Below are 21282 nucleotides of genomic sequence, written 5' to 3' on the forward strand. Positions count from 1 at the left end.
GGGAAAGTTTGGCCAACATCAAAGACATGCAGAACAGCGCTAGCCGAGAAGAGAAGTGGACTTGGATTGAAAATGCGGCGAAGCTCCATGACGACAACCTGTGGAGGTTTGGAACACGAACAGTGGCTCCAGAAAGTCTTCTGCCATACCTGGCGACGCAAATTCATTCACTTGGACACGTGGGAGTGGAGAAGATGAGGAACAGATTCATACAGGTCTGGTGGGCCCCAAAGTTCACAGCAACGGCCAGGGACATCGTCAAGCGGTGTGCCACCTGTCGGCAAAACAACCACGACAGAAAGGTCAAGCTGCCAACATTGAAAACACCTGCTCCACCAGGGCCTTTCAGAGTTCTTCAGATAGATTACATCACTCTTCCAAAGTGCAAAGGCTATCGCGACGTTCTGATTGTTCTGTGCAAGTTCTCTAGGTGGATCGAGGCGTTCCCTGCACGATCCGGAACTGCACTACACACTGCCAAAGTCCTTGTGAAAGACATCATTCCCCGATACGGTTTGCCAGAAAAGATCTGCTCAGATCAGATTTTGTTGATAACACAGTTGGCAGTGAAGGTCCAGGGTGAGAGAAAAGTGGATACATGCGAGCCATTGCAAACTAATAGAACCGCCTGAAACATGACGCGCTTGGGTAGGGTACGAATTCTATCTGAGGTTCCGCCGATCTTCTTTTAGGGGTGAGGTGTGAACTAGAGGGGGGAAGATTCATGGGAGACTTTCATTTTGACCAGGAATTTATGACGTCAGGAGAAATTAAAGGTTAGGGATCCGAGGGTAGAATCTTTCCTTTGAGAATCCGAACATGCTCAGAGTGTTGTGGTAGTGGACTCTTCTTGACACAAACTCATGTTATGAAAAGTTATAGACTTAGATAAGTCTTATAATTGATTTTGATGATTAAATATGTGTGATTACTGATATATGAAATGTTTAATCTGAGGATACAATTACAATTGCCGATTTTTGAGAATGATTACAGTTAAGCTAGATCAAGAGGGGGGAGTAATCCTGTAGTCCTGGTTCTAGAGGTTGGTTTCTGGGGACACCCGTAAGGGAGCTGAACACGCAGCAACGGGTTAACCGGGGACTCACTGGGGGACCAGGGTTGGGAGGTTGCTACACCCCTATAATAGATGATTATATATACTATTGTTTTCATGACTATCCTTCAACTGATACTGCTCTTTCTTTTCACTCCACATGTGCCTATGAGGTTGCCGGGAGCCACAGACAACATCTGGGACAGAGACTTTGCCTTTGAACTGAACTGTTGCCTGCCGGTCTCCTGCACTTCTCCCCAAAAAGACTCTGTTTCCCGAAGTAATCCTCAACTCCATCATTCTCTAACAGCGATCAGCTCACTGAATTCTGTGTTGTGTAACTGTTCTTGTGTGTCTCCTTTATCGTCTGAAAATGTCACCGAAAATGTTGTTTTGTTGTGCTGTTATCCTGTGTCACCTGGTTATTGTTACTGATACTCTGTATGACAGCCATCATGATGTGCACAAGGACAACACTTTCCTGAAGACGGCTCATGGGTTGGCCCAGGCCAAGCGTAAGCATTCGTGTTGGGTATGCGGGTTAATGCCATCTGCCTCTGAAGTGTATCCTTACATAGCCATCCCCTTTACCATCCCAGAGTATGTAGCAGCCTTTAACAGTACTACAAATGGTTCCCCTGATGACATCTTTCCAAATCCTCCATGGGTCGGAGGGCCCCCTACATAGCTTAAATTTAGTTATGCCCCACGACGGTCGGTGGTAGGTCAGAGCATCTGCCCATATGAAGTTCCGGTTGGACAGACTGAGGTTTCCATTGAACAGTCAGGTGAAGTGGTCCTTATTCCCCTTCCCCCGATGATGCGTGTTCCAGGTGCAACACCAGGAAGCACGGTCGTCACTAACGCACTAGCCCCTGTACGTGGTTCCATGTTTGTGTGTGGACAGTATGCATATTCCTATCTTCCCCCTAATTGGCAAGGCTCCTGTTATTTAGCTTATGTTGTTCCAGCTCTGAGGATTGTGGAGAGGGAACATTGGCGTTGTCGGCAGGTCGGTAGGAATTTGGGGTATTTCTGTATGTATTCTGATGTGTCTATCTGTGTTACTTATGTGTTACTTTTGTGTATAGTAGAGACGTGGAGAGGTGCATGCCATGGTTTCACTCCCTAGTTCCTTAGGCGCCTGTATGGCTGCACATAGGATTGAATATCAACAGGGTCAGAATGTCATGTTCCTGGCCATAGTGATAGCATGGGCAGAATGAGATATCACCTGTTTATTCTGTTTTCAGGGCTAGTACTTTTCCTATTATTTCTGGTGCCTGGTACCTTCCACGTAGGCATGATTTACGTAGATATGATTTTAGTATAACAGGCTTTGTCTCAGGTTTGGACTTCGAGACGGATCGAGGAAGCGACTCGGGGAGCATCTTATGCCAAGACGCTCAACAGCAGCCCGCTTCTACTAACTACCACACCTGTTAGACTCTGTGCAGTTTTACTGTTTGAGACTTAGCCTGTGCTCAGTTAGTGAGTGTTGTACCATCTACAATAAAATCTTTGATCACCGATCCTGATCCAGCCGTCAAGCTTTATTGACCATCTTCAATACAGACATCAGAACTAAAACACAACGCAAAACGATCGTGAATCCAACATTTGGTTTCCGTGACCCGAACGCAAGAGGAGGGGGAAGACGAGAACATCCATTCGGCGAGGTCAGACTGAGTCTTCGGGTTCAAACAGACTTCGAGGGCAGATCTTGAAACTTCACATCTGTAAGAAGAGTCTATTTTGGGCCCCGGGCTGACGTGACCAACCCCAGCTGGAAGCCTACCAAGAGGGAGGACGCTGTGTGCGTGTGCACCCGCCGCAGTGAAGAAACTCTGACCAGGTGAAAGCAAAGAGTTTTTTCTCCTCTGTGCGTGACAAAGAACCAAGAGTAAAGTTAAAAAATAAACATAATTTAGGGAGTAAATTAGAATTTTTTTTGATTTAAAGCTGCACATTAATGAGAGTATTGAAGTTTGTGTCATTAAGTGTTTTGACAAGTAACATAACTATATGCCTATATCAATGATTGATGAGCGCTACATGTCATTTGATATAAGAAGTTTTCTGCTAAAGTAAACGGTTAAAGTGTACACATATTTTGGGTAATTGGAATAGATTCGTGAACGAATTAAAAGAAGTAATCGATTAACTACGGACAAGCTTGGGGGATTAAAGCTTTTCTTTTTCTGTACTGCCATTACATGCCAAGCTGTGTGGGTTTTGTGATAAAAAGCTGTGTGGGTTTTGTGATAAATGCTGTGCGGGTGCCGAAGAGAAAATAGAAGGAGTTACGGTTGCTACAGTTATTATTGTTGCTGAAGTGAAGTGTGTGGTTGTTTCTCAAGGTCTTTGTTTAGTTTAATGGCCTAAGACTAAACTTAGCGTTACAGTTATACAGAGAGGACACGAAATCACCAGAGGGGGGGTGTTTTGGTTGTGCAGTAATTGAAAAGTGGGATAGGGTTTCCAACCTATGTTTTTGTTGACTGGGTCAACTGTGAATTTAGCGAGAGATCGTTAAAAGTGTGAATGAGACATTAATTTTTGTCGTTGTCCAGCCGTTTTTGGGAGAAAGGAAATAGTCTGAGTTAAGTGTAACTGACACTGGTGAAATTTTTTGCTGTGGCTTCATGCTGTGAGTAAAATAATTTACCAAGTGCCAGGTTACGGAGCGAGAGAGATAAAGAGAGAGTGTTTTCTTTTCCCTGGCGGGAGCAGCGAGCGTGTGTGTGTGAGTGTGCGTGTGTGGGAAAAAAAGGAGAAGGACAGAGAGAGAGAGGTTCCTTTTTTTTGGCCAAAGCAGAATCACAAAAGTTGGCACTAAAACACCACACACTACTGACATATTTAAGTTAAAAGTTTAAAATAAAGGACCACGTCCTTGTACGAACACATAGTCTAACTCGTATGGCTTCGGGCCCCAATAATAATTTGGAACAAGACATTGTGCAAGAGAGTAAGAAATCAGAGATGGCTCGCGGGCGCAATAAGCAAAAAGAAGATAAGCAAGCAGCTGACCATGATGAGGAGAAAGTGAAGCCTCAGCAGGAAGAGACATTTGCTGAAATACAAGATTATGTGTCAGATTGGATGGCGAAGAAATTTCAATTGGGCAAATTTGAAGAAAAATTGAGAGCAGATTTTGAAATTGATCCAGCATCTATTGTCCAGGGGCGCTGGCCACCTAAGAAGGTTCGTGAGGTGTATTTGAGTTGGAAAAAGCACAACAGACATCGTGAGCCCTATGCCTTTTTGTTAATGAGTCAACTAAGGCGATCTTTTATGGGGGCTATGCGGGCATCCTGCTCGCAGGAGGTGGATGCTGAAAAACACCGCACCGAATGTCTGGCAGAAGAATTGAAATCACAGGCAGGGAAAGCTGGAAAGAGGTTGCAGACGGCTGCAATTGTGGAAGAGTCATTGAAAAGGAAGATACAAGAATTGGAGGCAGAAATTCGAGACAAGACTTGGAGAAGTGAGATGGAGAAACGTGACTTGGAGGAACAGTTGGCCGAAGCAGACATGTTGCTAAAACACACTGGAATGAGGCGAAGAGGAGCAGTCACAGCGCGCCACTCTGAGGGGAGGAGCCAACTCCTCCCATTACCACCGCCCCATCATGGGGGAGGGGGGCGTGACGGGCAGCACAGCACCCGCCTCTACCCGACACTGCATGGCTCGGACCCAGCAGCGCCACCTGCCATGGTGGAGGCTTCTGGAAGTGCAGTGGACATCTCTGACACTATCGAGCTGGGAGGCAGTTTCATCGGCCACTATCCGGCTATTGGGGGTCTGTTTGAGCCAATGAACAGCACCCCACCTGGTGGGTACCAACAACCAACAGGGAGAGGCCCCGGCTACCAACCATCTACAGCTGATGCTCAAGCCAGCATGTGCCCACCAACAGGCCTTGGCCTCTACACTCCATATGTGATCAACTGCCAACAAACCGCTCAACCCCAGCAGGGCCATTACCAGCCACCGGCCATTGGGGCTACAGCACCCACTCCAACTCCATCCATGCTGTTACCAGCGCCACCTGCAACCAACCCCCAATACCTGCCACCCGAACAAGCCAACCAAGCACCAGCGAATGATAATGCAACTGCTGTACCCGTTACTGACGCCCCATCCACATCTGATGCAAGCCAGGGAGCGGCTGCTCCCGTAACCAAGCCAAAAACCAAGAGGCGCAGACCACCAGCAGAGGGATGGGATGTCTGGGAGGAATCAGCTGATGAGGCACTCATATGCCCAGTACGCACAGTAGCCAACGCTGATGGTGTGTCTGTGTTCTACCAACCAGCAAAGGGCGACGAAATCCAGAAATGGTCCGCCGCCATACAACACCCTCGGGATGCCGGACGGCATACCTGGACGAAGATAAAAGAACTCAAGGAGATGAGAGACCTGCACCCTTTTGATGCATTGAAGATCCTACATCGTGTGCTGAATGTCAGAGAAAGAGAACACCTTCGAACACTGGTCGTAACAGCTTTGGGAGACAACCAGTTGCAGTTGGATGACGCATGGGAAGAAATTCGCCAGTGGCTACGACAACAAGCAAAGGCCACAGTTGACTGGTCCAAGATCTCAGCTTGCCTGCAGAAAGAGGGAGAGTCTGTGGATGCCTACGGGAACCGCTTCATTGAACTCTATCTGCAATACGGGGGAATGAACCACGACTCCGACACCATCGCAGCAGCCACCGAGGCGCCTTTGAAGAGTCAATACCTTCGGGGGCTCCTGCCTGACGTCCAAAAAGGAGTAAAACTCATTTTCGCCAACTGGGAGGATGACAATATTGATTTCCATCAAGTCATGAACTGTGCCATCAGAGTAGCACGCGATACTGAGGGGAAGATCAGAAACCTGAATGCCAACAAGAGAGAGGGCAAGGAGACGCGAGAAAAGAAAGGGAAGTGCCACAGCTGTGGGAAGACAGGTCACTGGAAAAGAGACTGCAAGGAAAAGCCAAGAAACTGGAAGTCCTGCGGGGAAGAACCAAACCGCCGGAGGAGAGATGAGGGGTCCGACAATGATGAGGACAAGAAAGCCATGTTGAAACGATTTAAAAACCTGAGCATGGAGCAGCTGGAAACCCTCTTCTCTGCGGTCCCGGGAAACTAGACACCCCCTCACTCCGATCAATTGCCGCCGCCCTACGACTTGCCGACAACACCCTTTACGTTACTGCCTTGCTTGAAGAACACATTGAAATTGAATTTTTGATTGACACTGGTGCTGAACTCACAGTCTTTTCGTCCAAACTATTGAAGAAACACAAAATTCCTCTGTCAGGTGTCACCAAGACAGCTTGTGGACCATCCGGAGGGAAATTCAGTCTGAAGCAAACAGCCCCAGTCACCATAGCCATTGGACCCACCGAGGTAACATGCCACCTATGGGCAGGCGACCAGATCCGCGAACCCCTGCTGGGGATGGATGTGCTGCTGTCCTTTAATGCCAGCCTCGAATTTAAGGAAGGGGAAGTCTCTTTGAACCTGCGAAGGCTGAAAAGAGAGGACCTCCGGGAACACGCTGCATGGGCCAAAGGAAAGAACGATTGCGGACTGCTGGACATGGAACCTGTCAGACTGACTGGAAGACCACCTCCGTGTGTGAAGCAATATCCCATCAATCGAGCTGCCTTGGACGGACTCCGCCCAATCATCAAGGAATTAGAGGAAAGAGGAGTCATCGCCAAAACAAAGTCTGCTTCCAATGCCCCAGTCTGGCCGGTGAAAAAGGCCAACAACACCTGGAGATTGACCATTGACTATCGGGAAGCCAACAAGACTCTTGACCACATCTGCCCAATAGTGCCGGACGTGTCCACCATTTTCAATTCTTTGACACCGGAGCATAAAATGTTCACGGTGCTGGACAGCGTCAACGCCTACTGGACAATTCCCATCGCCGCAGAGTGTCAAGACTGGCTGGCCTTCTCCTTCGACGGGAGTCAATACCATTGGAAAAGACTGCCTCAGGGCCTAAGCTGCGCACCAACCATCTACCACCAGGCGCTACGACGACACCTCACGCTTCCTGAAGCACCCAAATTGACCTCAGAGGTCATCACGTATTTGGACGACATTTTGATTGCATCTGAGACTGAAGAAGAACACGACAGAGACGTGCTGGCTTTGCTGGACTATCTGCACGACAAAGGCCACAAAATCAGCTACGAAAAAGCACAAATGTCACAGACTGAAGTTGTGTTCCTTGGACAAAAGATATCCCCAGGCAAACGTGAAATCACTCAAGACCGAACTGCTGCAATCCGAAGGACCCCAGACCCCAAGACAGTCAAAGAACTTCGATCTTTTCTTGGGCTCTGCAATTACAACAGATCCTGGGTGGAGTGTTATACTGAGATTGCTCAACCCCTGAACGACTTGCTAAAAGGAAGACCAGATTCGAAGGAACAGATCCAATTTGGAGAAGAACAACGGAAAGCGTTTGAAGATTTGAAAAAGGCACTGTGTGAAGCTCCAGCTTTGGGAATCCCCAATGTCAGACGACCATTCACTCTCTATGTCAACGAGAACCGTGGCTACCTGACATCCATACTGTCACAAGAACATGGAGGCCTGATGAGACCGGTGGGCTACTATTCTGCCAAACTTGACACTACAGCCCTTGGGTTTGGACCCTGTCTGAGAGCAATCCAGGCTGTATACTTAGCTATACAGCTGGTTAACAACATCGTGCTCGATCAACAACTGTTTGTCAAATGCCCACACTCAGTGAACACCTTGATGGCCGGACGAAAAGTTCCATGTGTCTCTGACAGCCGTTGGGGAAACTGGCAAGCGGTGCTTGAATCTCCAAACATAGTCATTCAGAAAGCTACAATATCCAACCCATCCACCATGCTAGCTCCCACGGACACCGACGGGACAGAAGACCACAGGTGTGAAGACCTGGTGGCTCTCTTGGAGCAAGAACACCCGGTGAAGGAGGAACCCCTCCAAAACCCAGACGTAGTACTGTTCACTGATGGCTCCTCGCTAGTGGAGGATGGAATCCGTGGCGCTGGATGGGCTGTGACAACCGAACACGAAGTATTGGCATCTGATTCCATGACTCCTGGCACTTCAGCCCAACAAGCAGAACTGAAAGCAATGATTGAAGCTTTGAAACTCGCAGAAGGAAAGACAGCTACTGTCTACTGTGACTCACGCTACGTGCATGGAGTTACAATGGATTTTGGACTTCTGTGGAAACAACGGGGTTTTGTCACAGCTAGAGGAACACCCATCAAAAACGGAGAGCTTGTGGCTGAATTGTTGGATGCGATGCAACTACCAAAAGACCTAGCAGTCGTAAAAGTGAAAGCACACACAAGGCAAGACACCTTTGAGGCAAGAGGCAATGCATTGGCGGATGCGGCGTCAAGAACAGCCGCAAGAAAAAGAGAGGGGGGGGATAACGAAACGACTAACGAGAATGGACACGGAAAGGGAAACACGGACGGATCTAACGGTAACAGGAAATTTTTTGAAAATGACAACGAGAAATGCATGATGAGAGTGACAAAGAAGGTCAAGGAAGAAGGGAAACAGGAAAGTTTGGCCAACATCAAAGACATGCAGAACAGCGCAAGCCGAGAAGAGAAGTGGACTTGGATTGAAAATGCGGCGAAGCTCCATGAGGACAATTTGTGGAGGTTTGGAACACGAACAGTGGCTCCAGAAAGTCTTCTGCCATATCTGGCGACGCAAATTCATTCACTTGGACACGTGGGAGTGGAAAAGATGAGGAACAGATTCATACAGGTCTGGTGGGCCCCAAAGTTCACAGCAACGGCCAGGGACATCGTCAAGCGGTGCGTCACCTGTCGACAAAACAATCACGACAGAAGGGTCAAGCTGCCAATGTTGAAAACACCTGCTCCACCAGGGCCTTTCAGAGTTCTTCAGATAGATTACATCACCCTTCCAAAGTGCAAAGGCTATCGCGACGTTCTGATTGTTCTGTGCAAGTTCTCTAGGTGGATCGAGGCGTTCCCTGCACGATCCGGAACTGCACTACACACTGCCAAAGTCCTCGTGAAAGACATCATTCCCCGATACGGATTGCCGGAACAGATCTGCTCAGACAACGGAACACACTTCACTGGAGCAGTCTGCGCCGAGGTGGGCCGCATGCTGAATGTGCAATGGTCCCTGAACTGTCCTTACCACCCAGAATCCTCTGGGCAGGTGGAGAGAGCCAACCGGACGTTGAAGGAACGACTGGCCAAGAAACATCAGGAAGGCATTCCTTGGGTTGACGCCTTACCAACAGTCCTGTGTAGCATGCGTGCTACAAGCAACAGAGACACAGGACTCAGCCCATTCGAGATCGTGACTGGCAGGCCTTTCTCTGCACCAGGCACGATTGATCTGAGGAAAGCCGACATCCACCTGACATCAGATGCAATGCTGAACTACTGTGTGCAATTGACAGAAGCGGTCCAGACAGCGGCTAATCAAGTGAAAGAGGCCTGGGGAGACCCTCCGGAAGGTGGGCACTCTCTAGTGCCAGGTCAGTGGGTGATGATTCACAAGCCCCAAAGGTTAGCGCTAGAAGCAAAGTACGACGGGCCGTATCAGATCTTGTTGATAACACAGTCGGCAGTAAAGGTCCAGGGCAAAACCAAATGGATACACGCAAGCCACTGCAAACTAGTTGATCCGCCTGAAACATGACACGCACGGGCAGGGTACGAATTATATCTGATTTTCCGCCCGTCTTCTTTTTAGAAATAGGGTGTAGACCAGGGAGGAAGATTCACGGAAGACTTTCATTTTGACGGTGGATTTGTTGTTTTCACGGGAGGTCAGAGGAAAATGAAAAAGGGTAGGGACACCAGTGTAGAATCTTTCCCTGTAAAACCGAGCCTGCCTGGAGTGTTGTGCTAATTGACTCTTGTTGACACAAACTCATGCTCAGAAAGGTGATAGACTTGGACAAGTCTTACCTGTTTTTTATTATTGGCATTAGCTATCTAATTCAGGAGTGATTACATATACCTGTGAAATGTCTAATCATTATTTGTTTGCAATACTATAACTTGATTATATATTACATTTAATCATTATATGATTGTTCTCACTGCAACCATGACTATCCTCCAACTGATACTGCTCTTTACTTTCACTCCACAGGTACCCATGAAGTTGCTCGAAGCCACGGACATCATCCAGGACAGAGACTTTTGCCTTTGAACTGAACTGTTGCCTGCCGGTCTCCTGCAGTTCTCCCCAAAAAGACTCTGTTTCCCGAAGGAATCCTCAACTCCATCATTCTCTAACAGCGATCAGCTCACTGAAATCTGTGTTGTGTAACTGTTGTTGTGTGTCTCCTTTATCATCTGAAAATGTCACCGAAAATGTTGTTTTGTTGTGCTGTTATCCTGTGTCACCTGGTTATTGTTACTGATACTCTGTATGACAGCCATCATGATGTGCACAAGGACAACACTTTCCTGAAGACGGCTCATGGGTTGGCCCAGGCCAAGCGTAAGCATTCGTGTTGGGTATGCGGGTTAATGCCATCTGCCTCTGAAGTGTATCCTTACATAGCCATCCCCTTTACCATCCCAGAGTATGTAGCCGCCTTTAACAGTACTACAAAGGGTTCCCCTGATGACATCTTTCCCAATCCTCCATGGGTCGGAGGGCCCCCTACTAAGCTTAAATTGAGTTATGCCCCACGTGGTGTGATCTGTTGGGTGGCCGACAAGAGTGGACAGTCGGTGGTAGGTCAGAGCATCTGCCCATATGGAGTTCCGGTTGGACAGACTGAGGTTTCCATTGAACAGTCAGGTGAAGTGGTCCTTATTCCCCTTCCCCCGATGATGCGTGTTCCAGGTGCAACACCAGGAAGCACGGTCGTCACTAACGCACTAGCCCCTGTACGTGGTTCCATGTTTGTGTGTGGACAGTATGCATATTCCTATCTTCCCCCTAATTGGCAAGGCTCCTGTTATTTAGCTTATGTTGTTCCAGCTGTGAGGATTGTGGAGAGGGAACATTTGGTGGGTGAGTCAACATCTATACACCCTAGGACTAAGCGTGACGCTTTTGGGGGTCACAGTATTGTCGCAACCCCGACACAGAGATTCTTTGCCGCTTTAATTCCAACTTATGGCCTGACTGTGGCGCTTGATGAGATTAGAGATCTGGTACACATTGTTGATGTAGTAGCTAATGACACTGCACGTGCTCTTTCAGACATTAACCGGGAACTGTATGCAGTAAGACAGGTTGCCCTTCAGAATAGGCTCTGCCTGGACGTGGTTTTGGCCAGTAAGGGAGGTGCTTGTGCTCTGATTGGACAGGAATGCTGTACTTATGTGCCTGACTCGACCAGTAATGTCTCCAATTACATCAAAGATATTTACGCCAACGTGCAGCAGCTTAAGCGGGATAATGGTAGCTGGTCCCTGGGAGGTTGGTTGAGTAGCTGGGGTGGGTCCCTGTTTGCTCAGATTGTCCAGTTCATTTTGCCCCTGCTCATTCCCATCTTGGTCATCTACTTAGCTATCCAAGTTGTGTTGTGTATCATCAAGCGTGCCACCACTACCACTCCAAGATTGGCCCCTGTTAGAGTACCTCCTGCCCAGCCTCGGGATGAACCGGGGATGTGGGTTTGATTCCTTCCCTTTTTAATTTTTTTATGTGTGAGACAATCCTCCGAAACGAAATCAGTTATTATGTTTTCTTTTAAGACACCGGCACTTTTTCCTTTTTCAAAGTGCTAGAGAAGTAATCTTGTCTTGGTTTGTCCTCTGTTCTTTAGACCACATCAGACTCCTTTTATTTGTTTTGTATGATCTATAAAAATCTGTGTTTTTTAGTTGATCAAGAGGGGGGACTGTAGGAATTTGGGGTATTTCTGTATGTATTCTGATGTGTCTATCTGTGTTACTTATGTGTTACTTTTGTGTATAGTAGAGACGTGGAGAGGTGCATGCCATGGTTTCACTCCCTAGTTCCTTAGGCGCCTGTATGGCTGCACATAGGATTGAATATCAACAGGGTCAGAATGTCATGTTCCTGGCCATAGTGATAGCATGGGCAGAATGAGATATCACCTGTTTATTCTGTTTTCAGGGCTAGTACTTTTCCTATTATTTCTGGTGCCTGGTACCTTCCACGTAGGCATGATTTACGTAGATATGATTTTAGTATAACAGGCTTTGTCTCAGGTTTGGACTTCGAGACGGATCGAGGAAGCGACTCGGGGAGCATCTTATGCCAAGACGCTCAACAGCAGCCCGCTTCTACTAACTACCACACCTGTTAGACTCTGTGCAGTTTTAGCCTGTGCTCAGTTAGTGAGTGTTGTACCATCTACAATAAAATCTTTGATCACCGATCCTGATCCAGCCGTCAAGCTTTATTGACCATCTTCAATACAGACATCAGAACTAAAACACAACGCAAAACGATCGTGAATCCAACAAGATCAATATGTTTTGTATAGAGTTACCACAGGTTACTCCATACAATCACAGGTGGCACTGTGGTAACTCTATATAAACCATATTGATCTCACGTTCTTCTTTGCTCTCCGTAGCACACTCATGTTTCCATGAAATGTGTCTTCTTACTCACTGAAACAGTGTCACCACATGGTCTACATTGTATCTAGTTGTTTTGCACAGTAGGAATAATACACTTGTATGACTTATCAGTTTCCTTTCTAAAATACGTAGCGAACTCCATCCCCATCAACAAAGTTATGACCAATACCTTTGAAATTTAACGGTCTTGGTTTTATTAGGAAGACATGAATTCTGGGTGGATTTGGGCATGCCTCAGACTCTTGGTGTGAGTGGTATCGGAGCGAAATTGGAGCGGAACAGAGCATCCGCTCTGGCCTCTAAATTAAGACCGAGTCCACACGTACCAAAACGATCTTTTTTTCCCCGTCGTCCCTGGAAACGTTTCAAGAATATTTGCGTCAAACGGATCCATCTCAACACGACTCAACACGTTACTTCATATTCCAGGCCTATAGGTGGCACTGTTTCTGTTCCAGAAATTCACCAAAGCTTGCGCGCTGTATACAAACAGACAGAATAGGCTACGACGAAAATGGCTAGTGCAAGGAAACCAGAATCGTTTGTGTGGACTGATAGTGAACTGTCAACTGTAGTCAACTGTAAAACAAGCTAGAGTGCATTTCCGGAGGAACTGCGAAAGTGTGCTTGCCCTGGTGCGGTCACCAATGTGAGCAGTGGAATATGCTACACTGAACCTGGCCTGCACTCTAAAAGTCCCTTTCAGTGCTGGAGCAGTGGCAATATCTGAAAAGCTCTAGGAGAGTGCTATTCTACTATTGATCCGTGGAGTGAATACGGCCCGTTGGATTTTACCTGTAGCCTGCAAACTGTTAGAGAAAGTTTACAATGTCAACATGAACCAACAGCATGTTACATGAAGATGATACTTTGCGCACAAGAGGGAGAGAAAATGAGCTGGCTTGTCATTGTTGATGATAATTGATATCTCCTTTTTAAAGAAGCCCTATGCAGGTCTGGTTATTCCTTCGCTGTTTCTGGGTTTTCGCCTGATTTGGGCTGCCATTTTTCACGACATAGCTCCCCCTGCAGCTTTGGTAGCAAGTGACTGCTACGCTAAACCCCCACTAGCTAGCGAACTAGCCATCAATAAACCAAGCTAAACACATAGGGCTCACAATAAAACGGTTGAGCAAACACATTGTTCAAGAGATTATCAAATCACATTACAAAAATGAAGTTCACCCAAGGGTAGGCTACTTACAATTTCAACAGCAACAAAGCCAAGTTGGAGTCCGTTTTGCAGTCTTCTTAGTCCACCTTCTAGTCTAGTCATGGGGAAGCTTAGTTTGGATTTGGGATTTTCTGTCTCTTCTTTTGTATTACATAATTTTGTATTTCTTTATCTATTTCATTTAATATAGTTTATTTTGTCACATAGAATTATTTGGGATGTCTTTGAAATGGTTTTATTATTTCACAGTCTTAATTGATTTAATCATTTCCCCTTTGTGTTAATTATGGTTTTGGTCACTAGTATTTAAGTTTGCCCTTTGTCACAGTATGAGAGACAGTGGTTAGGGTATCTTGTGCTTTGTTTGCTTAAGTTTAGTTCTGTTTAAGTTCCCTTGTTTTGGGCCCAGAACCTCTATGTTATTTTGTCAGATTAATTTTGAGAAATAAATTCTCTTTTTGCTCAACCTTTTGCCTCTGCGTCCCATGCCGACTGCTTGATCCCTCACAGTAACATACCACTTTTGCCGGCTTGTAGACCAAGAGAGGATGTTACAAGTTGTTGTTGTTGAGTTGGACATAAGGCGCTATAAAACTTGAGGTAACTCTTGTAAGCATTAGAAACGATAAAACTTGCAGCGCATCAAACAGGTAGCTCCTTGTAGCCTCACAAGCTCATTCATTAGGTTTCAAACATTTGACAGGAAGTGACATAGATATAGGCATCATGGGAGATTGAGTCCATCCAATATATTACAACGTTAATCAAATACATCATTACAATCTCAATACATCTCATCTGTACATTACAACGGTATATAAAATAAGATAAATTATTATTTTAATTGTGCAAAATATGCAAAGATGGTGCATATTTAGTTTAGTAGATAGATAGTTTAATGATAGTTTAAAAGTAGACTGTTTAAAAGTTGAATGTATATAGTTTAAACGTTGTTGATAGACAGCTAGTTTAACTCATTGAATGCCAAGCTGTTTTCGGGAGCTTTGTCCTAGAGTGCCAGCAATCTAGACCATTGTTGATGATTTTTGTACAGCCACAGCATATTCTGTGTTATAGCTATGAACACATACAATAGCTCGATTAAAAGGTGAGACTTTAAGCTCTCGGTGGGTGCAAACCGTGTATTTCTACACGCCTCTGTTCCTGAGAAATCCCAAGCTAAACAGTGGCTAGTTTTCATTAAAAATCGCTGTTTTTTTTCTAGAAATGGAGATATAACGTCTTTCATGAAATATGAAGTGTTGCCTGTTACTTACTTGTGTAAACTTTCCGGAAAGTGATCAGCGAGACCTGGCGAGACTGCCACCTAGTGATAGACCCACGAAAATGGCCTGGTTTTGACCTGACGTGCATGCGTCACTGATTCGACCCAAAGCGGCAACCGAGTTGTGATAACATGTCCACATAAAATGTCCAGATTTTCATGAGTTTCACGATCGTCATATATTTCATTTCCATTCATCACAGAGTTCCCAAAATCACATATAAGGTGTGTTAGAGTGTCTAGTTTCGTAATTTTAAAAAAAAGCTAAAAACTTAATATTACGTTTTTGGCACTCAACGCATGGGAAGGAAAAACGTAATATTACGTTTTTGCCACTCAATGAGTTAATAGATAGTTTAATGATAGTTTAAAAGTAGACTGTTTAAAAGTTGAATGTAGATAGTTTAAAAGTTGTTGATAGACAGCTAGTTTAATAGATAGATAGTGTAATGATAGTTTAAAAGTAGACCGTTGAAAAGTTGAATGTAAAAAGTTCAGTAGTGTAATGGGTTAAATTGTTTAACAGTGAATTATTGTAGTGAGGACTTTTATTTTGAAACAGTTTTGGGCAGAGGAAACAGTTGAACAGAATGTGTAGTCTTAAGAGACCCAGATTGTATGCTTAAAGCCTGAGACTGGCAGTTTCTGCAGGTGGCCTGAACACCTGGCATAGGATTCTAATTGCTTAATGGCCGTATTGTGATGTCACAATCACAATGTTAAGTCTATGGGGATTTTTAAAAAGTTTTTTTAAAAAGTATAAGTTATATAGTTGAAAAGACATAGCAACCTGATCCGTTTGATGTTCTACCAGTCTGTTGTTGCCAGCGTCCTCTTCTATGCAGTGGTGTGCTGGGGAGGAAGCACAAAGAAGAAGGATGCGGGGCGACTTGACAGGCTGGTAAGGAAAGCTGGCTCTGTAGTGGGAGCTAAACTGGAGTGCATCACTTCAATATCTGACAAAAGGACCCTGAACAAACTGATCAACATTTTGGACAATGAGTGTCATCCACTCCACAGCACTATTGTAAAGCAGAAGAGCCTGATCAGCTGGAGACTTTGCTCACTGCCTTGCACAACAGACAGACATATCACATTGCACTTTTTCTGCTTTTTTGCACTTCTGGTTAGACACGAACTGTATTTCGTTGTCTCTGTACTTGTTCTCTGCACAATGACAATAAAGTTGAATCTAATCTGATCTAATCTAGAGTTCAAACTGCACAATTGTTCCTTCATGCTTGTGTATGTGTGTGAATGCTTTTGTTGGTATGTTTGTTGAAACATTTCCAGGCATTTTCTGATCCAGTTTATACCTGTCTATTAATCTGTCATCTCCTTAGTTACAACACAGACAAAAGGCAGATGAATGTACTCAGGACACAGGAGTTTAATGTTCAGACTCTGTGTTGGTGTTGTCAGAAATGCCAACACCCAAAGCCAATTTTAAATGGGTATGGGTGTGTGTCTGTGTGGGTGGATTCTTTTGTTGGTGTGTTTCATCATGACTGGGTCAATGTATGTTCTAGTCACATTTAGTCATGAGTCACAGAGATGATGAGACAATGACTGATTGATAGAACAGCCTGTGTCTCCGTGATTGTGTGTGTATATACACGTGTGTGCTAGTTATGATAGAAAGGATTTCATCCCATTCAAGCCAGAGTCCCCGTAAAGAACAAAACATTTTTGTTGGGGGCTGTAAACAAGATCTGATGGGGCAATTGCTCTGTCATTAGCCTAGCCACTTTTTAGAGTTTAACACGGTTTTAAACTCGCCGGTGATGCAAGAAGTCACGTGACGTCTATGTATGGTACTATACAGCCCTACTTCAACTCCCTTTCTTTATGCCCCCCCACTGCCCCCCTGTGTTTATTTACCCCTCCTTGCACTACTGCAACTGTGGCACAATAATTTCACTATATTGCAAAGTATATGTGACAATAAAACTTGAAACTGAAACACAAGAGGTTTTTTTTCCAGAAGTGCCAACACCCAAGGCCAACTGTAAATGTGTGTGGGTGGAGTAGTTATGACAAAGAATTTCATCCTATTCAAGCCACAGAGAAAGAACAAAACCTGTTTTACCAGTTTTACCACCTTGTGTTTAGGGCTGTAACGATATGCGTATCAAAACTAGGGTGACCAGATTTGGGTTTGTGAAAAAGAGGACACTTCAGTGGGGGGGTTGGTGTCAACAGACATGGTGACTATGTATGATAATGAGCTTGATTGGCCGGCCCAACGCTAACAGAAAAGCACTGCCTCAAAAGACTATTTTGAACACTTGAAAGTTTTCAATATTTGGATGGCAACCCATCTTTAATGTTGCATATCTCTAAATTTGATCCTAGGTGTTTCTGAAAATACAAACTGAATCTTTTACAGTAGCCTAGCTCTATAATTTTGAACAATCTGTTTTAGAGCTTAATAATCCTGACCTGTGAAAACAGTTGTGTTGATGGGGACTGATGTGGATATGTTGTCCATTTTCTTATATTTATTCAATCATGTCTGGGGGGTATTCCAGAAAGGAGGTTTAACAAACACTGAAATAAAACTTAACCTCTGGGTTGTCTGAACCTGTGGCGACTAAACCCGAGCTGTCGGTTCCAAAACACCGGTTACCAGTTGGTTCAATCAACCCTGTGTTAGATAACCTAGAGTTGTGCGCGTTCACGGCGAACGGCGAACTTATAAAGGCATCATCTATTGAGAGTCGAAACCATGAGTGAAGCCGGCGAAACGAAGATTTTCAGAGGCGGAGTAGTCGAGGCTTACGAGGAGGAGAGAACTGTAATAACAAAAAAAGAGCAATACTTAAGCGTCTGCATCCGAGACCTTGCTTGGCAAAGAATAGCCTAACTGACCGTGTAAATGCGTATGTTATGATAGCCTATTTAATGCCAAAAGCACAATTAAATAATTCAGTGGACAACACGTATTGTATTGACTGCTTTAAATTATGCTTTCTTAAACTACCCTACCTTGTCACAGATTGAGTGGGCCATAGAATTATTTGAGAATCCCAAATGTAATTTTCTATTTTAACGCAGATTCTGCTGCTGTGGGCCAAGTTACACTTTTGCGCCTCCATCATCGGAAGGGTGAAGAATGTCGGAAGGCATGGGTAGCCTATTGGACACATTTCGGTGCACATTTGGAACATTTAATAAGTGATGCTGACCTGCCAGTTGGCGAAACTACACTTTAATGATCCTCGTGGGTTTGGGTGTCCAGAAAAACTAATGAAGTTGCGCAGGAACTGCTTTAGCGCAAGGCAAACTTTACGCTCCGACCGACAGCTTGCTCTGCGTCTCCAACACTAACGTTACAAAAACTCCCAGTCGGAGAGCGATCATCGATGCACATAATTTAGAGAGTCAAAAAGTGTAGCCTATTGAAAAACTATTTTATCCCAAATGCCGTCGGCATTCTTAACCATAGTGACAACACGCATACCTGGCTGAGCTGTTATGTAGTCTATATTTAAACTTATTTATTCATTTTCTATATGTTTTCCCTTTATTGTAGCCTACTGCACTGTAATTATATCTTCAGTGTGTCTGAGATGTTTTTTGTCCATCCGATGTCTGGTGAGCCAAAGGCAAATGTTCACTAGGCCTATGGTGTTGGCTAGATAAGATTTATTTTATTCTATTCTAATCCATGCGTAGCCTAATGTAGGGATGGAGTCGAGATTGCTTTTCAAGTAGCCAAATTTAGGATTCAGCGGAAAAACTCTAACGCTCTTGAAAAACTCGTTTGGAAAAGAAAGGATGGGATATCATGGGATGTCATGGTCTTATCGCCCTCTCACGGCTAATTCCACGGATAAATATTACATGATTTTGTGCTTCTTTGTCAATCGGACCTTCTTCAAAATGAAACGTCATTGTGTGACAAGTGTAAAAATAGCGGCCTGGTTGAACATGCACTGAAATAACCGAACATAATTGAACATAACTTGAACAAAACCTACCCCCTACCAGGTAAAGTTCAGAACCTATGTTACCATAGTTACTTACATAGCCTGATCATTTTTGAGCTTTCTGGAACTGAAATCCCAGGTTTACCGTTTACTCTGGGTTTACATATCCAGTTAACTTTAGAGCCTATGTTATCATAGCTACTTACAGTACATAGCCTGATCATATTTGAGCGTTCTGGAACTGAAATCCCAGGTTTACCGCTAACTCTGGGTTAACATACCCAGTTAAGCCAGTAAACCTGCTTTCTGGAATACCCCTCTGGTCTATTATTAGGCCTACCTCTTTTCAATTTATTATTATGACCGCCGCTAGCGAAGCTACTTCCTGAATTTTTGGTCAACGATACCCGGGACACCGAACCACCGGGGCACATGAAATTTGGTGGGTATGTAGCCCCACTAGACTTTTACGGAAAAATGTAGTTTCGTCCCCGGGGGCCACTCCCCCCCTGTGCTGGGCCCCCCGAACCGCAAAAAAAGCAGTTTTTCCTAAATAACTACCTGAACCGTGGCACTGAGGATGAAGAATCTTTTATGGTATGTTAGTCTCAAGGGCCCACATCAATCTGGCCCATAATCACTCATTTGTGATTTGCACCCCCCCGGTAAAAAAATGAAAATGCAATATTATTCTGCTTTAATCGCCCCTATCTTCAGTTAAGATGTTCAGAACTGCACCAAATTTTATGTGTATGATTGACCTGGCATTCTCTGGGGGTATGCCAAGTTTCGTAGAATTTCATCCATGGGGGGGTCTAAAAAAAATTAGGTTTTGTGTACATTTAGTGACTGTACACTCATTGGCCTGTAGATGGCGGTGCACACATATACACATGCACACACACACAGGCACCCACATACTATCGGTATTAGAACGGCCGAAACATAATTACAAATTTAGTAGCATTAAAAGAAAGCCAAAATAAATATTCATCATCATCATGGCTGCATTTCCAGTATTGGCGATAAGTAGTCGTTTGTCCACTAGATGGCGCATCGTTGCAGTGAGACGTAATTTTGTTGGAAGTTAAAAGTGGGTTGGAAAAACAATGGACGCTTCCTACAAGGACTAGTTTACCGCAGAGAACGTCTAATAAGGATAGGATGATGTTCACATGAAATGTAATTCCAATTTCTTCTTGAAGCCGAAATAAATCTGAGGATGTTTATCGGACATGCTTGGTTTTTACTGCATGTACGTTAATCTTATAATATCAATAAGGACCTAGGTAATGTTACCGTTAGCGTTGGTTGAGTGATGGAGGCCAATTTGATTGATTGCATTTGTAGAAAACTATAAATGCGGTTATACCAAGCAAATTGATAGCAGCACTGTAATTGTATCTTTCGACTGTCATTTGTTGCACGTGCTACAAAAATCATTCTGTGCAATGGAAGATTTACCAATGTTACACCGGTCTGATACAGTTTTGCCTATACATGCGTGAGACTGAAACGCCTGCTTATTTTGTTTAAGTGCGTGCAGGGTGTGAGAGGGGAATCGATGTGCTTTGATTCCAGCTTGGTAGTTGTAGTCTGTGAAATTAAAAAGCACGTGTGTGTGAAGTATCCAAAAAATGACACCTTCATTTCATTATGGCTGCTTTAGCAACACACCTTAAGCTATTATGTAGTGGACTCATATGGAGCTGCGTGAATTTTATTACAACTTTTCACCACGGTATGGCAGTTTAAGTCCGCTTGATACTGTAAGGCGTAGGCTAAGCCATTGGTTTCCAAAGGAGAATTTATTTGTGTCTGATACCTTTTGCTTTTCCAAAATACAATGTAGCCTACAGGTGTAAGTGACCTTTCATCAATCCAGTTGCAATGGATGAACTGTGATGAACTGCCCTACTTGTGATTGTTTAGAGATTTTAAAGGTTTGATAACAATGCTACATCTTCTTTGGCTATTCTACAATCTATTCACCTTTTCAGCACCAGTAGGCTACTTTCTGTGCAGCCGCACACACACACTCAGGCATGCCAAACAAGCATACACAAAAGTTTCAAGAGTGGGGGATGGAGTAACATATGGAGACAAATTGAAGTGTGATTTATTTTCGCGGAATGGATGTACAGGACTGAGCGGCGGTCATATTTTGTACCGCTATGCGGTACATCTAGTTATTAGATATTGTTTTTATAAAGAAATAGGCCTACATCTATCCCTTATGTT

General features: G+C 44.6%; 1 protein-coding gene across 1 annotated transcript; it reads left to right on the top strand.

The window, feature by feature from the left end:
- Positions 1–6513: 6513 nt before the first annotated feature.
- LOC143099276 (retrovirus-related Pol polyprotein from transposon 412) lies at positions 6514–9768 on the top strand. The gene has a single exon (XM_076262371.1). It carries the CDS (start codon positions 6514–6516, stop codon positions 9766–9768), a length of 3255 nt encoding a protein of 1084 aa, XP_076118486.1.
- The last annotated feature ends 11514 nt before the right edge of the window (positions 9769–21282 follow it).

The sequence above is a fragment of the Alosa pseudoharengus genome, unplaced genomic scaffold, assembly GCF_046254945.1.
Source record: "Alosa pseudoharengus isolate Yale_2024_CS ecotype anadromous, Long Island Sound unplaced genomic scaffold, YU_APseudo_1.1 YU_APseudo_1.1_scf_27, whole genome shotgun sequence".
Taxonomy (NCBI): domain Eukaryota; kingdom Metazoa; phylum Chordata; class Actinopteri; order Clupeiformes; family Clupeidae; genus Alosa; species Alosa pseudoharengus.